At 32.4% G+C, this 20998-nt stretch overlaps 2 protein-coding genes across 2 annotated transcripts; both read left to right on the top strand.

Annotated features, from left to right (window-relative positions):
- Positions 1–6326: 6326 nt before the first annotated feature.
- Positions 6327–12786, top strand: LOC127863689 (uncharacterized). The gene is made up of 4 exons (XM_052403300.1): positions 6327–7241; positions 7878–7975; positions 8431–8520; positions 8955–12786. Exons 1-4 carry the CDS (start codon positions 7090–7092, stop codon positions 9005–9007), a joined length of 393 nt encoding a protein of 130 aa, XP_052259260.1. The 5' UTR covers positions 6327–7089; the 3' UTR covers positions 9008–12786.
- A 2122-nt stretch (positions 12787–14908) lies between these two features.
- On the top strand, positions 14909–19183 carry LOC127863688 (uncharacterized). Its single transcript, XM_052403299.1, has 4 exons — positions 14909–15649; positions 16446–16543; positions 17374–17463; positions 17930–19183. Exons 1-4 carry the CDS (start codon positions 15486–15488, stop codon positions 17977–17979), a joined length of 402 nt encoding a protein of 133 aa, XP_052259259.1. The 5' UTR covers positions 14909–15485; the 3' UTR covers positions 17980–19183.
- The last annotated feature ends 1815 nt before the right edge of the window (positions 19184–20998 follow it).

The following is a 20998-nucleotide window of genomic DNA, read 5'->3' as shown; positions in this document are numbered from 1 at the left end:
AGGTTTCTCAAAGCGCATCTTGGTAGAATGGCTAAGTAGGACTCATATTCAAAGTTCATTAAAAATTTTCGAATTGCATCCAACATTTAATTATTATTTAACGTTCTATACCAATCCTGTATATTTAACATTCTATTCCAATCCTGTATAAAGTAATTATACACTATGCGCTTGAATTCCTCAACAAATTTAATGATGTCAATATTATTACTATTTATATCCTAAAACAATAACTGAAACTATGGTCAGCAAGCATTTTGTAAACAGTACATGTCCACATATGTCAGCCTTTGTGATAATCTGAAACAGCCAAGTCAAAAATGGTTTAGATAATGATATTTTGATATCTGACAAACTTAAAATAATATGTAATGACACTGATATTCTATGTATATATATATATGGGAAATCTACCCCGCTAACCATAGACACCTGCATTACATGTGTTATGCATAACCTTTAATTATCGTTTGACAAAATCTTTCCAATTCCTTACATTGCATATAGCCCCAAACGTCCGCAGCATTTTTGTTATATGAAACCAATAAATGCATCAAATAGTTGACAAAGAATTATAGTCATGAAGAAGATAATAAACTATTTATTGATTTTAATGTTTTATCTGTTAGGTGTTCCTGATGCGATGTGAAAAACAAATACTCAAGGTAGTTAAACTAGTTAAAATCATTTTTGAATGAAGTATCCATTATAGGTCCACTTAAAACGAGGCTTTATGTATGCGTAAAATATCATCCCAGATTAGCCTGTGCAGTCCGCACAGACTAATCAGGGACGAAACTTTCCGATTGTGTGATATGTTTCGTTTGAAGGAAGTCTCCCTTTTACACGAAAATCTAGTAAAGGCGGAAAGTGTCGTCCCTGACGACACTTTACGCCGCGACTCATAAGGTAAAATAATACCACTACATGTACTCGTGTCATTAATCATTGCACTTGGAATGCTTAACGTTTTACAATGTTTATTCCATAGCGCAGAAGGGGTTTTGAGAACAATTCAATATCTGTGAAAATACCCAGACTGCGCGGTAATTTATGTTTCACAATAATAACTTTACAAAGAAGCATTTGTATTATATGTGGAAAATTGCACAACAGGGTTTCTGTCTCAGCGTGCAATTTATCTAGATTCCATCGCAGACAATTTGACAGGTTCTTTACCATAGCTCGTTCGGCGAATACGAAAAGCAATTATTTATCTGGAAAACCAACTTGTTTCCTAGACAGTCAATTCGACGTCAAATGCACACAGCTACACAAGTATATCATGAATTGTAGAAATGACAAGATGAAATAAAAACGTGGTTTGCGACATAGTTGTAAATGTTTAATTGTTCAAAGACTCATCATGTTGTAAAATGGTGTGGGCAGTCTCTGAATAGACATCCGTTTAATGTTTCTAGTTAAGTTGACTTGCCTACATTATAGCAAGCTGTGAATTCCACAAACTATATAACACATATATATATTCACATTTCGAGAAGGGTTTGCATAATATTATCAATATAAACATACGAAGACTGTCATCGTTTGCCATTAATATCCGCCTGGAAATACACATGGGTATTGTAGTCTTGATTTCGCTAAAGGAATGACATATTATTGTTGATACATCGGCAAGCAGTTCAGGACTAATAGATCCTGTTTTTTCTCACATGTTTTTGTGTTGTTGTTCAATTATTAGTATTTGTTAATGCACATGTTTCTTTATGAAAGTTAGTATTATGTTTATGATCATCTTGTATTTCGGTTGTGAAACTAATTTTTTATATTGTGTTGATATCATTACATATCATTCAATTTGTAACGCTAATCCAATGTGTCTACTTAAATTGTTTATATAATTATTTAAAGTCATTTCATTCAGCCGAATCATGTTTACTTGAATCCTAATATTGAATATACTGAAAATGAGATCGTTTATAAAATGTATTGCTACATCCAATTTGGCATACAACATTATTTTACAGATTATTAATATCGTGTTTATCATTGAAAAACACAAAGGACATTTTTTCGAAGTTCAAATATATGAATAATATGAACAACTGGAATATCGATTCACTTAGAAACGTCGTGATATATCGTCGTCTTCTTCCAAGAGCAGGCAACTAATCGTCGAAAATTATGTTATGTTTATAATGACGATTTATGACTGCATTTAGAAAAATGCGTTTCGTGTGTTCTACCTCAATTGTTATACATTTGGGCTAGTCATTATCAAACTGGTTGATATGCTATCTATGTTGTGTTATAGTTTTGCCCCGAGGTCATTCATCGTATAAGCTTTGAAACAAACGCGCTTATAACACACGTGAAAATCCCACATTTGGGTCTAAGAATACAATACTTAATTTTGAAACATTAACAAAGTCGTTTTAATAAAAGTGGTTGATATTATGATGCTCAAAAGTTTATATTTAAAATTTAATGCGTTTCAAACGGAAAAGCATCATAGTGCAAATTTGTGCTTTTCTTAAAAACGTAAGTTTTAAAGATATTGCAGAAACGTGACGTTGCGTAAAAACTATAAAAAACATGGCTTCGTCTTATACTAGTCATCAGTTTAATGCACTTAAGACTTAATTGTGCTTGAACATTTCAAGTATGTATTTTTTTAGGTAACGGAGATCAATGCTACTGTTCGTTTTTCTGTCGTTTTATAATGTATTACTTTTTGTGATGACGTTTTTCTGAAAAACTCATATGCAACACATTCGATCGTTTAAACTAATAAATACTTCGCCTATTATATTATAATATTTTTCAAGATATATCTCGTGTTGGTGGTGCCAATTAACTTTTTCAGCGACACTAAAATAACTATAAAAATGTGCATATATGTGCATATTCGGTAAAACAACAGCCATTCCAGAATATTAATGTTAAACTATCAAGTATTTGTCGCAAGTACAACTATTACAATTGACAGTTTGACATATATTTGGTGTCAGTACGCGTACTTTAGATCTCCCCAATAGATACAAAGTGCTGATTCTATTTCCAGGAAATGGACTAAAATAAATAATAAGTACTTTAAATGCAATCGAGGTAAAACAATAGTTTTAAACAAAACTAAAATCAAGCCGTCAAATTCCTTCACCGTCACATATAAAGTTAATTAAAACGTTTTAAACGACTCGAATATACGTAAAGGGTTTCTAGTTTTACGTCTTTAAAAACTGATGGCTTAATTATCAATGCGGATCACATTTATCTTGAAGGGATACATGTCGATTTAATTAAGTTATGTCAAGATGTAACACTGATAGCACTTCAAGGAGGTCAAATACGTTTTCAACACTTTACTTTCGCATATTTTGACCGAATTTCTTAAAGGGGCCTTTTCACGTTTTGATAAATTTACAACATTGAACAAAGTTGTTTCAGATTCGAAAATATTCGTTTTAGTTACGATATTTGTAAAGAAATAGTAATACTGAACATTAACCATTCTCTAAATAGCCATTACATGCATCTTTTGACGATTTAAAAACCTGAAAATTATAAAGTGTTGGAACGCGAAATGTTTGACTAATTTGGAGAGTTCAGTTGTAATCTTTATATTTTGTGGAACTACGAGGATTACTTATATAAAGTATAACATACAAACCTCATTGTATTAGTAAGGATGGCCGGGTGGTCTAAATGGTAGACTTTTTACTCCAGGACTCCAGGTTTTCAATAGTTCGAGCCCTGCTGAGGGTTACCTTTTTTTTCTTTTTTAAATTTTATTCTTGATTTTGTATGACAAACTTCAAATCATGCCAAAATCTGTGAAAAGGCCCCTTTAAAGGCATTTTTTTATATGAACTTGCTAACGAACAACTTAATTATTACGAATATTTCGATGAATCACATATTGTTAGTTTCGTAAAACTTATTTTTTGTGCCTACGTGTGTTTCCGCACAAAATTAATTAATTGTTTTAAACATTTGTTTTTTTCACAAAACTTCAGTATTATGCACGTGAAGTTAGTCTGTATACGTTTGTTACAGTGTCGCCAACATGAAAACTCTAAATATCCGCGACAGTAATTTGGGATTCCAAAGTAATTGTCTTCTTCTATTGCACATTATTAACCCATTTATGCCTAGCGTCTAGAAAAAAGGCATTGGCAAACAGCGTAGACCCGGATGAGACGCCGCATGATTCGGTCTGCATGGGTCTGCGCTGTTTGCTTAAAGTAATTTCTGTAAGAAATATTCTAAATATAGAAATAAGTTTACTAAAAATCCCTAATTTTGGTAATAAATTGATCCAATTTAGATGGATGGGAGAGTTCACTAGGCATGAATGGGTTAAACTGTGCGCCAAATTTGCAAACTTTGTCCTGTTCAATTGCACCCGAACTATTTGGGAACGCGTATTCGTATAAATAATATATTCGCCACCTGAACTTTTTGTAAAACTGTATTTAACTTAAAACCTATTTATTTTAGCTCGATTTTATTGAATGTACTAACTACTTATTTGAAACGCTCTCGAGTCAGTTTCCTTGGCCTAGGACCAGCACTTTGTGTCCTTCGGGAGATCATAAGAACGTTCACACAGTGGGGATCGAACTCATGACCTCCCTGTCATTAGGCGGACACCATATCCATTCCAATACGGCCACTTGTCAGGGTGGTTTACATTGAAAAACACGATACATGGACTAATTCAGATAACAATGCAACACATATTTGCATGTGCCTAAAATAGTAAAGAGTACGTTATATGTAACGTTGTTAGATTACAAACATAGGAAAATATCTAAATCTGCGTGAATATACATGTTATAACATGCTTTTTTGCTTTTAATAAAAGTATTTACATATATGCGCTTCTTTTGTTTGTGTCTATTATACAGTCGACCTTTACATTTTGTTTATTATTTACTTATAACCAAACAAATATACCTCAATAAAATCGAGCTAAAATAAATAGGTTTTAAGTTAAATACAGGTTTACAAAATGTTCAGGTGGCGAATATAATCGGTAATTGGAATTTGAAATAAGATTAATACATGTTGTGAATTAATTTTGCGTTAATTTATATTCTGACGTTAGTTTAACTGCATTGTTTGTCATTTATTTGCATTAATATAGATTTAAAAATAAGTTTACTACGTTTTTTGTTTTCGCTATTTTGCATATATATTTTGTGCATTCGGTCATCGCAACTTTCAAAGCAAATCCATGTACTGTTCATTTTGGTTCATTCAAAATGCTAGTATTTTGTTGCGGCCTACTCTTTGAGAAGATACTTTTATGTTCCGTCTGTTTCACAACCGTAAACAAGATAGCTCATAATTTGCATTGCAGTAGATTATAAATTCGCCGCCGTGCATAACTATGTTATCTGGTAGAGACTGATTCTGCCTTTAAACACGTTCAAAAAATGCAATATTGTTTACGAGACTGCACTTGAGAACGAGCCCAAGTATTAGTGTCCCCAAACGTTGTGCGACCTATCAGAGGTCTTCATTTTCCCCGCATTTTAGGTGCAATGTTCTTTCATATGTCAAAGAGAGTGCGCTGAAAAAAGCATGTGGGCTGGTTTACCTTAGTAAATTAACAGCTAAATTTATCTACATGACATGTATTTTTTAAATTTTCAAATGCGCTAAAATTGACTCAATACGGGTTTCCGTATTTTATTGATAACCAAATCATCACCTAATACCAACGTTCGGGGCCTAATAATGCATATGCCATGTGTGCAGTGTGCAGTCATTACGTTTGTAATTAGATGCGCAAACCTCAAAACATAGCCATTGAAAATACGAGAAAATTCCTTTGGTTTCAGAATGGAACGTATGGTCGATTGTTATAAATAAAGAAATAATACTATTTGAGTAAATAGTTTTCTAACATGTCAATATCCAATTATTGTTTGCATTTGCTATATTACAATACTGTTAATTGATTTGGGTTCCATTTGATGGTTCGTGATGCAAAGTCATATAATGTTTCTTTGCCTTTTCGTAAAGGTAGATGACTATCTTTAGTTTACTATTATACAGAGTTAACAGTTTAGTGTTTGTTATAATCGGTTTTTGTCGTTACTGTAATTGTTTAAATGTGTGTTTAAAAGAAAACATTTGCGAATTGTTTCATTTAAATAAAAAACAGATAATAAGAGATACAAAATGGTGTTGAATAGGTGCTACAACTTTAAAGGCTCCTACAAATAGTCAACGTACAATAAGTACCTTAGTGCAAATGCACCGATGTCAACCTTAGAATTTACGTACTTTTATATACCATCCTACGGCGCCTGGCGTACTGGCATGTAAACGCCTCTTGCGTCAGTCTTATGTAAATTTAGGTCCATATAAGGTTTGTAAAGAGCCCGTGGCAAACGTTCCGTTTACATATTTAAGCTGTCGTTTACTTAAATAAGACGTTAGTTAACAAACACTGTAACTGTTTTGTAGTGGAACATACAATGCTATATACGTGGATCTGAACACTTTATCTTAAAAACAACGCGGGTTAGCGGTTTTATTTGAAACGATTGCACTGTATGATTAAAATAAGCGTGGCATAAAATAAAGTGATCTATTGATTTCGTGGTATAATTCCATCAAAGGAATTTACAACGTGCTACGAGTATAGTAATATTTTGATTGTGTATAATGTTCCTTGATTAATACAATCTGTGTGGAAACATCCCGACCACCGAGTAAACAACTGCACATTTGTTGTAACTGTGGAAATATTGAGCATCTAATGTTTTGTCGTCGGTTGGCAAGTAATCTAGACACAAGTGTGGGATTTCTGTAGATAGATTGGAGGCCAAGCATACGCGAGTTATTTATACAGAAAATCGAACGGATTGAACGCAATATTTTCTGATATTTATATGAAAACTAATTTACCAAAGATACTACAATTATTTCTTGTGATACGATTAAGATAACAGATATTAAGAAAATACGTTCTAATTTACATTTGTTTGGCAGGCATTTCATGAAGGAAAACTGCGTTCATTGCGGATAGACTTCAACTGACTTTATCTAACAGGGACTACTGAACAACTGTGTTTGGACTTCATTTTAACTGTTATTGATCTTTTTTTCACAATGGTTGCTGTTACAAGGATCACATTTTGTATGATTTTGTGTGCCATTTCCGTGTCAGAGTGCGGTGCGAACAATATCAAAATAAACGACGCCCCAGAAGAAGTGAAACTTGCAAAGATTCAAGAAGAAATGGAAGAGTTTTCACTTAAAACGTAAGCAGTTTTTGTATTAAATAAGTTGTGTACCTTTAGCATAATATAAGGAATTCATCTAAACTTCATATCAGTATAGCCTTCAGATACACACATTTTAAATAAAACCAGTTAAACTGTTCTTGTATATTCAAATTTGTATTTCTTTTTTATCACATATCTTTCTCATCGTATTTCTCAATTACAATTGGACTGTTCTTACTTATGCTTGATTATATTGCTCACGAGTGATACCAGGATTCAATGTTCTGTCTTGTGAGAAATCTAACGATAGTTACGTCCTACTATTTAAGCCCAGATTACAATTTACAGGTATGACAAATATATTTCCAAAATAATCCCTATAAAAGTATGAAGAATAATGAATATAATAACTTAAACGTAATAGTCAAAGGAATTGGTGCGTCTCCATAACTATTCTTAAACGGTTACTTTAGTTAATTAATTTAATCGTATAATGTTAAATACGACGGCATCCCGAATCTTTGCTTCTGTAGAACATTACAAAAACATGATTTTGAAAAGTAATAAGCTTTTAATAGATCAAAGTAATGCTTTATATTTTTTACTTGAATATCATTGTATACCAACAATATTGCTATATATTAAATGTATAAAAAAAATCGTATTTTTCAGAACTGTGCACCACTTTGCTCGCCACGGTCTCTGCGCGCACATTCAAGGCAAACTTAAATTCTTCAAGGCATTGCAGAAGCATTTCACCGGAATCTCAGGTGATACAACTTTTAAAAACAATATTAAATAGTTATATTATTTTTATCGGTGTGTTATAAAGTTAAATCTTCATTTGAAAGTGGAATAACTTCTATTATTTTCAAATGCGTGCGCATTAGAAATATGAACATTAACTCCCAATTGAGTGATAACCGGTTTACATGTACTGTTCCTTCTACGTAATACTACTTATCATCTATACGCATTCCCCACGTATTTTAGCACAATGTTCGATCCTTCTCTCGTTTAATACCACATAAAACGCGCAACCTGACCATTTACTTGGAACAATTTAATAGCGTTAAACTGCGTAAGAACAATGTTACTTTAGATGAATCCCAAGGAAAACACTCTCTACATGGAGAATTGTCACTAATTTTGTTACAACGTCTTCTAGATCGTTTGAATTTTCTATAAACAGCATGTTTTATTATACCATTACCATGTGTTGCAGATCATATGAGGGTAAATTTCATCATGGATATCTGTTCTCATAAGGATGAAATGCTGGACCAATGGGTCAAAGAAATCTTCGACATAGATGGTAATACGGTTGCAAAATCACATGGTTACTGTCACTTAAGTCAATTTCAATATTTAATTGTAACTTACCTTTCGATTCGTTGATGTTGCGTAGGCTCGGTTTATTTAATATTGTTAATATTGTCATTGTTATTAAGGTCACTTATGAAGGTATCGAAAGTAATGATATTACTTGTAGTGTTAATTTAAATAAAAATTCATTTATATCGTCATATTGTATTTCAAAGCTTCTACATAGCCTCACCTTAGGCAACCTGACATTACGACATAATAAACTGGATTGAATTCTAATTATCAGTTCTTAGGAGATTTGTTTTTGAAAGAGGCCATGACCCAACAAATCAACACGACACACAATCGCAGAGCGAACACGATGTCACATGCACAAGCTGTGGTCACCGGTAGGAGTTATTCATGAGTATTCTTGGTTTTCAGGGGATGGCTACATCTCACATTTCGAGAAGGGCTTGTATGACCACATCGACTGAGACGCAAGCAAGCATGGTAACATCGATCACCTTGATCCGCCCTGTTGATCTTATGATTTATATTATGGATAACGATTAAACAAAGTTCAATTTCTAAGTGTATATGACAAAACACTGCTTTAAAATTGAACTGTACACTTCTCGATAAGTACGTAAAGTCAAGTTTGGAGCAGGAACATCTCTCCAAAAAGACATATTTTAATTGGGCGAACAACCACATCGCATACTGTATTTGCTTGAATAAGTAATATGCATGCGTCTTAATTTAAGGACATTGTTAGATGTAATTTATAGTATTTTTGTTATGTTCTCGTTGTAAGTGTTTGTATTCTTATTGTAATTCTGTAAATCACACGAAATGTATTGGTAGACGTATATTAACGAATTGTGTCATCGAATAGGGACTATTTATTTCAGTTATATAATAATGTAACTATAACATGTATACTAATATCACGATCAAGCACACACTCGAAGATCATGTTTCCTTGAATATTTATACTGCCGCTTGACCATGTTTATGTCCATTTATTATCGTTACATAGGGAGTTTATTTCAAGTAAAGCAAAAGATACAACCTTTTTGAAAATATATTCGTTTGTTCATTGTGTATTTTTAATGTTGTATATATGTAAATATTTGCATTTAACCATTTGTAAACATTGTTAAACAAATAATACGTTTCCACTTAATCAAATCAGTTATATGTGTTGTTTGATGTGTTTAAGGAAACGTTTAAGACAAGATGGATGCTACACTAATTGTTTTACACACAATGCGATGCAATCATAACAATACAATAATAACAATACAATAATAACAATACGATAAGTATAATAATATAATAACAATACACTTATTGATCTTCTGACAATGTTTCTGGAGTCTCATTATTATTTAGATTGCTTCTTCTTTCATAATGGTTGTGAAACTAATAGTATTAGATTTAGTGTTTCTGTGTTGCATTCACATTTATTGGAAATAGTCTTTAATCGATGCGGCATTGTTTTTTATTTTTTGTAAAATGTTATATGTCCGGATATATTGATGTGGTTATTGCAACATAATCACGATGATTTATGATTTAATAGTAATGTCTTATAAATCACAAGTGCGATACGTACCTTTTAGCTAAATTTTTTAGTATGTGGTGTAATTAATATATAAATTAATTAAAACATTTACTATTTAAATACATTAATCTTTGTTTTCTTAAATTCGATAGACGTGCATAAATCATTGTCTTGATTATAAGGAATTTATTCTTGATGACAGGCTTATATATGTATAACGGCTTATTTGTATGGCTAACATTCCAGTGTCATAGTTGAAGTGTTATAAAGATTAGCATATACACTTTAAAATTTGATACGCGCACAACACCAGTGGACCACATAGACGACATAGAAACCGTCTCATTTTAAAACATGGAATACATTTATATATGGTCCAACTTTGTAAATATATTTACACCTTAATTGAAACTAATGTTCATTCCTGATGTAGATACATAATCATGCATTCCAAGAGATAAATGTTTCAGCGCAGTTATTCTTTGAACGTCTTATTGTGAAGAACAAATTGATTTACAGAGATACATCATGATATACAGTCGGCTTCGTGAAAATGCAATGGACTAATAATCACATATGTAATTATGTTTATTAGGATTATTTATTATTAGGAAATCAGAAACATGCGTTAAGGCAGGAGATGGCAGTCCTGTAAAATACGTTTGCAGTGTAACTCAATTAATAAAACACCAATTAACCAGTTGCCACCTGTCAATCAAATTTTTTCGATAACCCAATCAGATATCGATTTTTCACACACCCCTGAGCAGCGCATATCTGGCCGACAAACAAAGCGTGTCGTACATATGGAACGAGCGTAACTTTTAAGGGTTTACACATATTTTATATCAAATGTATGATCTTTGCTGTTTGAATATAATTTAAAATTCCAGGTGTTATACACACTGTATAACAGGACATTATTTTACTTATCTTTCTTGAAAATATGAACGAGTAATACAAAATAAATAAATATGAGCACATCAGTTGTGCGTTCTTTAAAACGTGTTAAACCGTTTGATGCACACTATTATTAAGCAGTTTGGGCAACCTAAATATTGCCACACGTGTTTTTTTAAATAATCTCGCCGTTATTGTTGCTAATTAATAAATAAAAGAATATGTTCATCTGAATGTAGGAACATTGAGGCATTGTTAGGTACTGTACACAAGAAAAAATGTTTAATTACTTCCAATAACATATTTATTTTTTGTGGATTATAAACAACGGAAACATTCATAAATTATTAACTTAAATATTGATTTTAACTTAGTAAAAAAAAAGCAAAAGGTGTATTTAACGCGGCTTATCCAGCTATAGTGACTTCATGTGTAAAGTCTACAATACATACTAATGATACGGGGAGAAATGTGAACATTGCAATGAACATATACAGGTGATCCAGTTATAAACAAATGCATTCGAATATTTGTTAACAGCACTGGAAAACCAACATTTCATTTTTCGAGGGTGAACTGTAACTTGTTCGCATTAGAAAAAAACATGATATAAAATGCATATCAGACTATCTGTAAATGAAACCACGAAATTAGGCATATATTGATTTATGGTTTAACTCAAATTTGATTTATATCTCAACGACGAGAATCAGTGCATTTTTAAAAATAATATAAAACACCAGGGATCTATACATTTTAATAAACGGAAAAAACGCACTCACTCATAATGATATAGATGCGTCATTTGGATCGGATACTTAATATATTCATCAAAATAATTATATATAAGGCCGTTTAATACAAATCCAAGATTATAATAAAATAAATATTCATTTTTACAAGGGATCTTTATTCAGCTCCCTATAATAGTATATGAAACGTTTCTGATAGTCAGTCTTTCGTTTACTCATTTATTTTGATTACGCAATTTCTCTCTACAGCATATATGATTGTATTAAAGTTTTACAAAGCAGTTTAGTTTATTTTCCGGCTTTAACAGTTTATATTGTAGAAAATAGCCTGATACATAATTACAAAATATACGATTTCACCCGCCTAATCCGCCATAATTGCGATATGCTTGTCGGAGTTTTCCAACCACTATACCACGTGACTGTGTGGGCGGAGCGATCGATAATTTGGCGACTTGTCAATTATAATACAATATTGTGCATTATACGTAGGCCTTGTTGAGTGTAACAATCAAAGCGATGGATATCTTTTGCTTATATTGTTTTGATACATGTTTAGATGTGCAATGAATATAAACAGTACGATAAAACAACAGCTTTTTCACAATATGTCCTTTTTAAATGTAACATTTTCAATTGTTGCTTCAGAACAATAATTTACCATTCAAATTGTGACGTAGGTACTTTCTCAGTCATAAATCAAACGCCTCCGATTCGTTCACCGAAAAGTAATACTTAAAATAAACCCTTTTAGATGACACAAATACATTATTATATTCAATATTTCATGGTTAACATCTGATGACGAAATTATGTCTGTTTATTTATATTTATCGCGAAAGGTTTTGCGCGCAACTGTCACATTCAATATAGACATTTCAAAATGATTAACCGGTTGCACGTCAAGCATGCTACCAACAAAGTCTTTTCTTCCTACATGCTCTCTAAATTACCTGAATGTAAATTATGTTTGCATCAATGTACTAAGACAAACAAAATTATGCTGTATTATGTACAGATGTATCAGGGTTTATTAAAATAAATATTTTGCCTTCGTTTTGTTTCCCCAAAATTTATTCACTGTGTTTAACAATCGCAATTGAAGTTTTGTGAAGGTTTTGCACATTAGGTTATTATTTATACTATTCCGTAAACAGAGTTCCCTACATTTAAACTCGAAATATTCGCGTCCGTAATGTTTTGCACTATTATTATTATCCTCTACTATTGCACATAAGCTGTCCGCCATATTTACACACCAATGTCCATTGCAATTACATCTGCAATATTCGCAAATGTATAAGCAGAGATGAAAACTAGGCACCTATGTTTTTAAGTTATTCACTGTTATAAATGTAATTTATGTTATTAGAACAAAAATAAGGACATGTATATAAAGATGTACACATGATACGGAGACAGTAGTATGATTTAAAATGCAAACAGTTATATTCACGTTATTTGTCTACATATTGTTTATATGCTTATTAACTTACATTATGACAAAATGAATTGTTGATGATAAAACAAAAATGTTTATTTAGGATAAATGTATTACAGAATATGTATCTCGTACTTTAATGGGTTTCTATTTTTGACTGAAGAGCAACTCACATTGTCCTCTCTAAAATGGAATATCCTTTAAACAGCCGGACTTCAATCATGGATCCACTGAGTTCCGCTCTAAAGAGTTTTTATTGTTAATGTAAATGGAGCCGTAAATTAGGATTTTAACATGTGTTTTAGTCCAGATTTTGCATGACTGTGTTTATAAATTATAGCTTAAAGGTATGAAATCTAGCATTGACCGCATATTGTTATTGCTAAACATCTCAATTGATCTCATGTAAAATCCATGGACTTCACGTTTGCATTTATTAAACATTAGTGTTACTGTATACGCCTATAATCTTCGAGAAGATGCGTTTTTGTACCGCCTCTTTTACATCCGTATACAAATACTCTCGTAATATGCATTGTAGTACATGGACATTTCACCGTTATTAAAAACTATGTTATCTGGAATAAACTGTTTCTGCCATAAACCACATGGACCGTGATATGCGCAATTGTTTACGAAGCTTGAGGGTGCAATTGATATTAACGAGCCCAACTCTTCGTATCACATAATGCTGTGTGACCTATCATATATCTCCTCTTCTTCGCTGAATTATTCTGTTATATGTCAGAGATATGGCGGTTAACTAAACAACTGGTTGCACGAACCGTGTGGGGTTTTAGTATTGGTTTGTATTGTGCTGTATTGGGCTGTTTTGTATTGTTTGGGCAATCGGTCACTTGCCTTAAAAAAGGACCAACTAATTGTTTTTAATGAGAATTCAATACTGCTCCAGCAGCTGGAGTTTCACTTCTTTATATTGTAAAACAAACTGCAGAACTGCAGAGTCGTGCTTAAATGCAAGGAATCTCAACCACTCAAACTTTACATGAGTATTTCACAGATTAAATGCGTTATGCTCATCTGTAGAAATACTGTGCATGAAGTAAGCGTAATATTAACCTCCCATAAGGAATAATTATGTTATCTGACATTATCTGTTTTGCCCGAGACCTATACAAATGTCACGTAAATATGTTTATGACGATAAAAATAACTGCACTTACTGAAGGTGAAGACAGACATTCGTGTCACAGAATATTGCGCGTGGCCATTGCATTGTGCACACTTCTTACGGGCGTAGGTGCATCTTTCCATGTCAATGCAAATATATCAAACATTATCTGGTTATATGGCACTTTAAATGTCCATCCCTTGTCGTTTGTCATAATTCAACGCACGTAAACGCCTTTCTGCGTATATGCGTCTCATATTGAACGCTACATGCACTTACATTATGTAAAGTGCCTGTGACACCGTTTTACTATTTTATCGGACGTTTATGTGTTTTTGCAGTGTCACAAATAACATTTAATTAGGCGATGAACATTAAGGGTCTGACATATACTTTAAATGGCAATACTGACTACCGACTAGTTTACAACATAAACTTTCACGTTGGTGAAATAAACGACATTTAAGTAAAAATAAGTGATGAACATAATTTAATAGGTAATAGTAATAGTATTATATTTTTAATTTTCTACATCTTTGAAAGTACATCGAAGAACGATTATTTTGAAATTTACGTTGTGAAGTATGAATATCAACCACAGTATCATCTCTGTGAAAGTATCTAGACCATAGAAGTACACACGCCACTCGAAAGCAATTGTTTTATCCGAGGAATAATTACGCAACTGGGGTTTTGTCGTCGGCTGGCACGATATCAAGGCGCCTTTGCAGACGATTGTGACGGTCCTGCTACTGATAGCTCGTTCTGCGAATCAAACACAAGTAATTTTTCTGGGAACGGACTGTATTATATGTTACATTTTCTAAGAAATCTTTATTAAACAATTCTCAAGAGGAATACAATTATTTCTTGGGATAGGGTGTTATTTGTAGATCTAAACGTATGCTGCTGATTACGCCGTTGCTGTAGTTGTATTTAAACACAAGGAAACAGTTTAGTGGTGTAGACATTATAGTATATATGTTTTCTATCAGGGACTAAACTCAACAGTTTGCTAAGTTAAGATATACGCGTCTGCCTGAGGATCTTGAATTGTTAACATTTGGAGAACTATTTTGATTTAATAGTTTCGACGAATGACCTATTTGTAGGTCTTAAGCGTTTCGTGAAGATTGAATTTAAATTAATATTAAAAGAAACTTGTCTAATCGATTTCAAAATGGTCGGCTCAACGAGAACGTATTTTTATATGGTAGTGTTTGCTATAGCTGTGTCAGTGGCGGTTGCAGACAACATTAAAATCAACGACGCCCCAGAAGAAGTTAACCTTGACACATTTCAAGAAGAAATGGAAGATCTAGAAGAGCAGTTTCGACATAGAACGTAAGCCTTTATTATATATAAACATGTGTTCGTATTGCATCGAATAAACACATATTATGATAGAGTTCAACAAGTCGAGGTGAATAATAAACGGACACAAACTAGGTCGTAACTATTTACATATGTATTGCTTGTTAATAATATAAATTTAAAGGTTTAAAATCGTTCCTGACAAACATAATGAGGCTCTCTAATCTAAATAATAAATAATAAATAAAGAAGTTATGGCAATTTAAGTAAAATGTTCAATTATCTAAGTATAAAAGGGGCCATAGTTCTGTCAAAATGCTTGATGCAGTTGTCTGCTCTTGTTTATAGATTGGGATCATGTTGGTAAAGAAGTATGCAAAATATGAAAGCAATATGTAGAAGGCCATAGAAAATATTTGAAGTGGTACGCAAACTTTATCATAGATTTATCAATAATATGCATATTCTCAGTATAAAAGGAACAAGTATTCTGTCAAAATGCTTGATACAGTTGTCTGCTCTTGTTTATAGATTGAGGTCAAGTTGGTACAGAAGTATGCAAAATTTAAAAGCAATATCTACAAGGACATTGGACTGCATTTTTGATTGACAAAGAGTATAGTAGATTTCCTGTAATATTATTTGCAAAACAATAAAGTAATTATACAAGATTCTACATATAAAAGCAGTGTGTACCACTTGGCGCGTAAAGACAGATAAACCCCATCTAAATTAGATATTGGTTGTGTGAATTAAGCGCGCATGTTCATTCTCATTCCCGTATCCGTTTTATGAAATACATGTTATGTGTGTCCTCATTCTCCAGGAAAGTGCATCACTTTGCTCGTCACGGTCTGTGCAATCACATGCCCGGCAAACTGAAGTTCTATAAAGCTCTGCAGAATCACTTCCACCGCATCTCAGGTGACTACATACAGCTAAATTGAACAAGTAACACGCATTTGATGTCGGTGTTATACCATCACGTGAAAGAAAAAAATCCTTATTCCCATTTTGGCATACCTACGTTATGGAAAATACTGTATTCTTTCGTCCATTGTAGTGTTATTATGAATATCAAAGCTAAGGAATACTAGCTGAGTAATAATACCTATTTTGTTCCCGATAAGTGTCGTTAACATATGATGTACTACAAAACGATATGTTTCATTCCTAAGCGAACATCTAAATATTCTTGTTTTTACATTCAATTGTGAATACGTGGGTGTCCTTGCAAGCGAAGATGGAACTAACGTTGTTTTTGTGAAACAGAGCGATGTTTGCTTTTATTGATTAATGATACATACTATACAATTCCTACAATCACAGTTTGTATTTGCCTTCCGCAGTTAGTTTGTTAAATAGTGTTTTTAAGAAAACACGTGACTATATATTGGTGTTATTCGCACTCAATCTATTTCAAAAACTCATCAACCATTCTTTATACGTCCTATTGATGTATGTATTTTTTTATTTTCTCAGCATGCTATTATTAATTCATTACACATTTAAATTCTTAATTATTAAATTGTTATTATATTGAAATTTAAATAAAATGTAACATTAAAACAATTCATATTAACGAAAAAACAACAACGTATTATTATAATTACTTCTTGATTACTCACTGGTCGTATCCTAAACAAAGAATGACATTTTTTTTTCTATAAAGGTGCATTGCATCCTGAATGTATATTCACTATGATCACGTGCCAGCTAATTCCCTTCTATATACTTAATTATATATTTTACAGATCACATGAAGATCGTCTTTATAATGGATATCTGTTCTCGCAAGGATAAAATGCTGAACCATTGGGTAAAAGAAATCTTCGACAGAGATGGTATATGCGTTCTCTTTGTAACCTAACTTAAGTCGAATTATATCAATATTATTTTACTGTTCGACTCGCAAAAGTGTGGTTTCCGACCTTTAAAAAGCGGAAATATATGCTTGTTGGTTTTTTAGTGAATTGCGCCATGAATAAGCAATATCGTACAGAATTAAAAGTAATGAAAGTCGTTTTAATACACGTTTTGGATTTCCTGATGCGAGCGAAGTAATGTAATGTTATATACCGAATTTTAACGGTAAAAAGCAGCAACACTGTATCAAGCTATCTAGACAGTCAAAACATCGCATAACTACATACTGTAAAATCTTGTCTGTGTCATAAGGAGAGGTTTCCTACTATCAGAACGATTGTCTTTATTGATAACAAGAGACCTGCTGCTCGACAGCATACCCATCACACACATGCCTGAATAAAACCTGGGTCGATGCAAACATTGTTACTGTTTTTGTTTCAGGAGATGGCTACATCTCACACTTCGAGAAAGAGTTGTATGATCACGACTGAGTCACATGCCAGACTGTCAACGTTTATCATGAATTACTGTCCTGAGAATAAACATGGAAATACAGCATAAACGAAAAAATTAATGCAAAAGCCACTTTCTACTCTATATATTGGCAAGACTATTTGCATGTTTTGGGAGTAGACCCTGATTGGTGATGGCAGATATCAAATATGTGCAGAAACGTTCACCCTCAACACTTATTGTGGAACAGCCACAGCGCTGCAAACTGTATTTATACAGGCGCCACATTCTCTATGATTATGCTTTCAAAAATACTACTACCAGGTAATATATATATATATATATATATGTATGTGTCAATTCAAATTAACCTGATTATTGAATTGAAATTGATACTTGGTATTGAAATTGGAATGGTTGTGGCAATAATCTTGCAGTTATTAAAATATACTTGTATAATGGCCATTTATTAATTTGCTTAAACGTGTATATCATTAACACTCTCGCATTCTGTGAGAAAAAAAAAACACACACCGACTTTGTATTATAAAACGTGTTGTTTTACCCGAATAGAGCTGATAACTTGACGTTAAATACTGAGTTTTATATATCATTTAAAAGGTATGAGATATATTTTTGATCCACGACTACATTGTCAATAATAATAAATACTAAATAATGTTTAGGTCAATCTCAAAGTATTTACTGTTTTTGTTTAAATAATACTTTTGTTAGATTTGTTCTGTTTAAATATTAATTACACGTTTGTTGGATTTTTTTCTGTATAGTATAATTTTAGGTGACGGCAACACAAATTAAGCTCATGATAATGTTTCTTATGTTTCGGTTGATACATTAATTTTTAATCTTATTAATAATTTCATAAGCTCTATATATGCGTTGTATACACATTAATCCTATTAGAAGAAATGGTGATGTTCGTTTAATTGTTTAGAGAAGGTAACACTGAAGCATTGATTCAACTTGACATATATATATAAAACAGTAGTCATGACAACTCGTATTGACGGTTAGGTGTACAATTATGTATCTAATGCCGAGTTATGTTTATAAAATAAACAATACGGATGTATTCTTTGTCAATTACATTAACTTCACAACGATTTGTGTCACTTAATAATTTAAAATGTATCAGTCTATGATAAAAGTATGTGTTTTATCTCCTCTACACTTTCCTTCGTTGACTTTATTAGTTTTTTGTCATGTCATGCTAATTTATTTATGAAGATGCATTTGTAAGTTTATAAGTGTACCATGATTATATTATTAGGCTAATTTTCGAAATATGATAATTTCAAATAATAATCAACATAGAAAAAATCTATTGAGTCACGTATGTTTAGATATGTAATCAATTTCGTTATATTCCCAGTAGGTCAACAGCAGAATAACTCCAATAAGAAAAGTGTCAAACAATGATATAAAGGCACAGGGTGTAAAAAAGCGCATTTGTCATAATGACAGTTAATAACATTCGGAATCAATGTAATATAATGTATATACCAAGATTTCTAGTGCACGCCATTACACTGAGCACACGTATAAAGCACAGCGGACTAAACTTTGTTGATTCACTCAAATTTCGTACTTCGCTAAAGCGATATACCGCAAATACTGTCCTAATTTCAATTTTTTGTCGTATATCATGGCTAAAATGCTAGTCAAGAAAGGAACTTAAAACTGTTAAACATGAATTGCATACACATAAAAAACACTATACAACGATACAAAGCGAAATATATCTGTCACCTTAAGTGTTTTAAAACAATGGAGACAAAGCCATTAAGACGTCGTTTTGTAAAACAAAACACAATCCATTGCAGAATAATGACCATTAAAATGTCAAAGCGTATTAGCGAGCGCTATCATTCATATTCAAGTTAGTGACAGCATAATGCTCAGAGACGCTGTTTATGTGTAAACTGTCGCAAATTGCTTCAACTTGAAAGTGTTTTAAAAGGCATGCTTTCATGGATGTTTTTGTTTCTACGCTTTCGCAAGGTGCTTACATAATTCATATATTTGTTGCTGTCGATTTATATTTAATGTGAAGGATGTGATAATGGCTAAGATATCCATAAGATACATTTACAGACGGCGCAGCTGTTTTACGTAAAATTTGCTACCAATGCCTAGCATAGTTCGTTTATAAAATTCGAATTTAATAATTATTAAAATACAATATAAAGAAGGTAAACTCCAGCTGCTGGAGCAGTATTGCATTCTCATTATATACATTTACTTCGTTCTTTTTAATTTCTTAATTAATCACTCTCAATATTTAAGTAGATTTGTTAACATTGCATAAACGATCTTTCAGAGAAAATTATATTTCGCATGCGTGTAAGTTTGAACTAATTTGTGGATTAATTATACCATCAGCATCGACTCTCATTCCTTTTAATAGAATCAATATTCACGTTACGGCATGTGGTCTGCGTCAAACAGGTGGTTTCCAGTCAATCACCGTAAATTGTCGTGATCAAGCTTGCATAAAGTTTAAATATAGAGAGCCTGCATGGATTCCGTGCAAGCTATTAAGATCAAGATCAAGATGCTACTTACATTTGACAATCGGTTCCGATTAATAACATTAGTTCGGCGGTATTGCAGAGAACCTGCGTATGTATGCAGCACACATGCAGACCTAGCTTACGATTGCAATTAGAATTAGTCGTCTCTATGTACATTTCACAAGTTAAATTGCAATTATAAGGTCTCGGTCAATAACTTACGTTTGAATTGACCAAACTTAGGGAATCTTTAGATTATGCAAGCTGGCGTAAAATCCGAGGTTGTAATTGCAGTCAATAAGGTCAAATCCAAGGTCACTGTTTCTAAATATAAAATACTCAATATTTTAGTTTGGATAGTGTACTGCACTGAAAATGTGTCACTAGTTAACATACATACACACATATTCGGTGATTTCACGTAAGGTCAGTAAGAGCTAAATAAAAGGGACTGTTACTAAAAATACAGTTTCTGCTCCATACATTATATGCTTGTAGTTAGGATATAGGTTTTATTGAACTG

Source organism: Dreissena polymorpha, unplaced genomic scaffold (assembly GCF_020536995.1).
Source record: "Dreissena polymorpha isolate Duluth1 unplaced genomic scaffold, UMN_Dpol_1.0 chrUn027, whole genome shotgun sequence".
In the NCBI taxonomy this organism is placed as follows: Eukaryota; Metazoa; Mollusca; class Bivalvia; order Myida; family Dreissenidae; genus Dreissena; species Dreissena polymorpha.
Note: the sequence above shows the minus strand (reverse complement) of the source record. Positions and strands in the feature narration are given on the sequence as shown.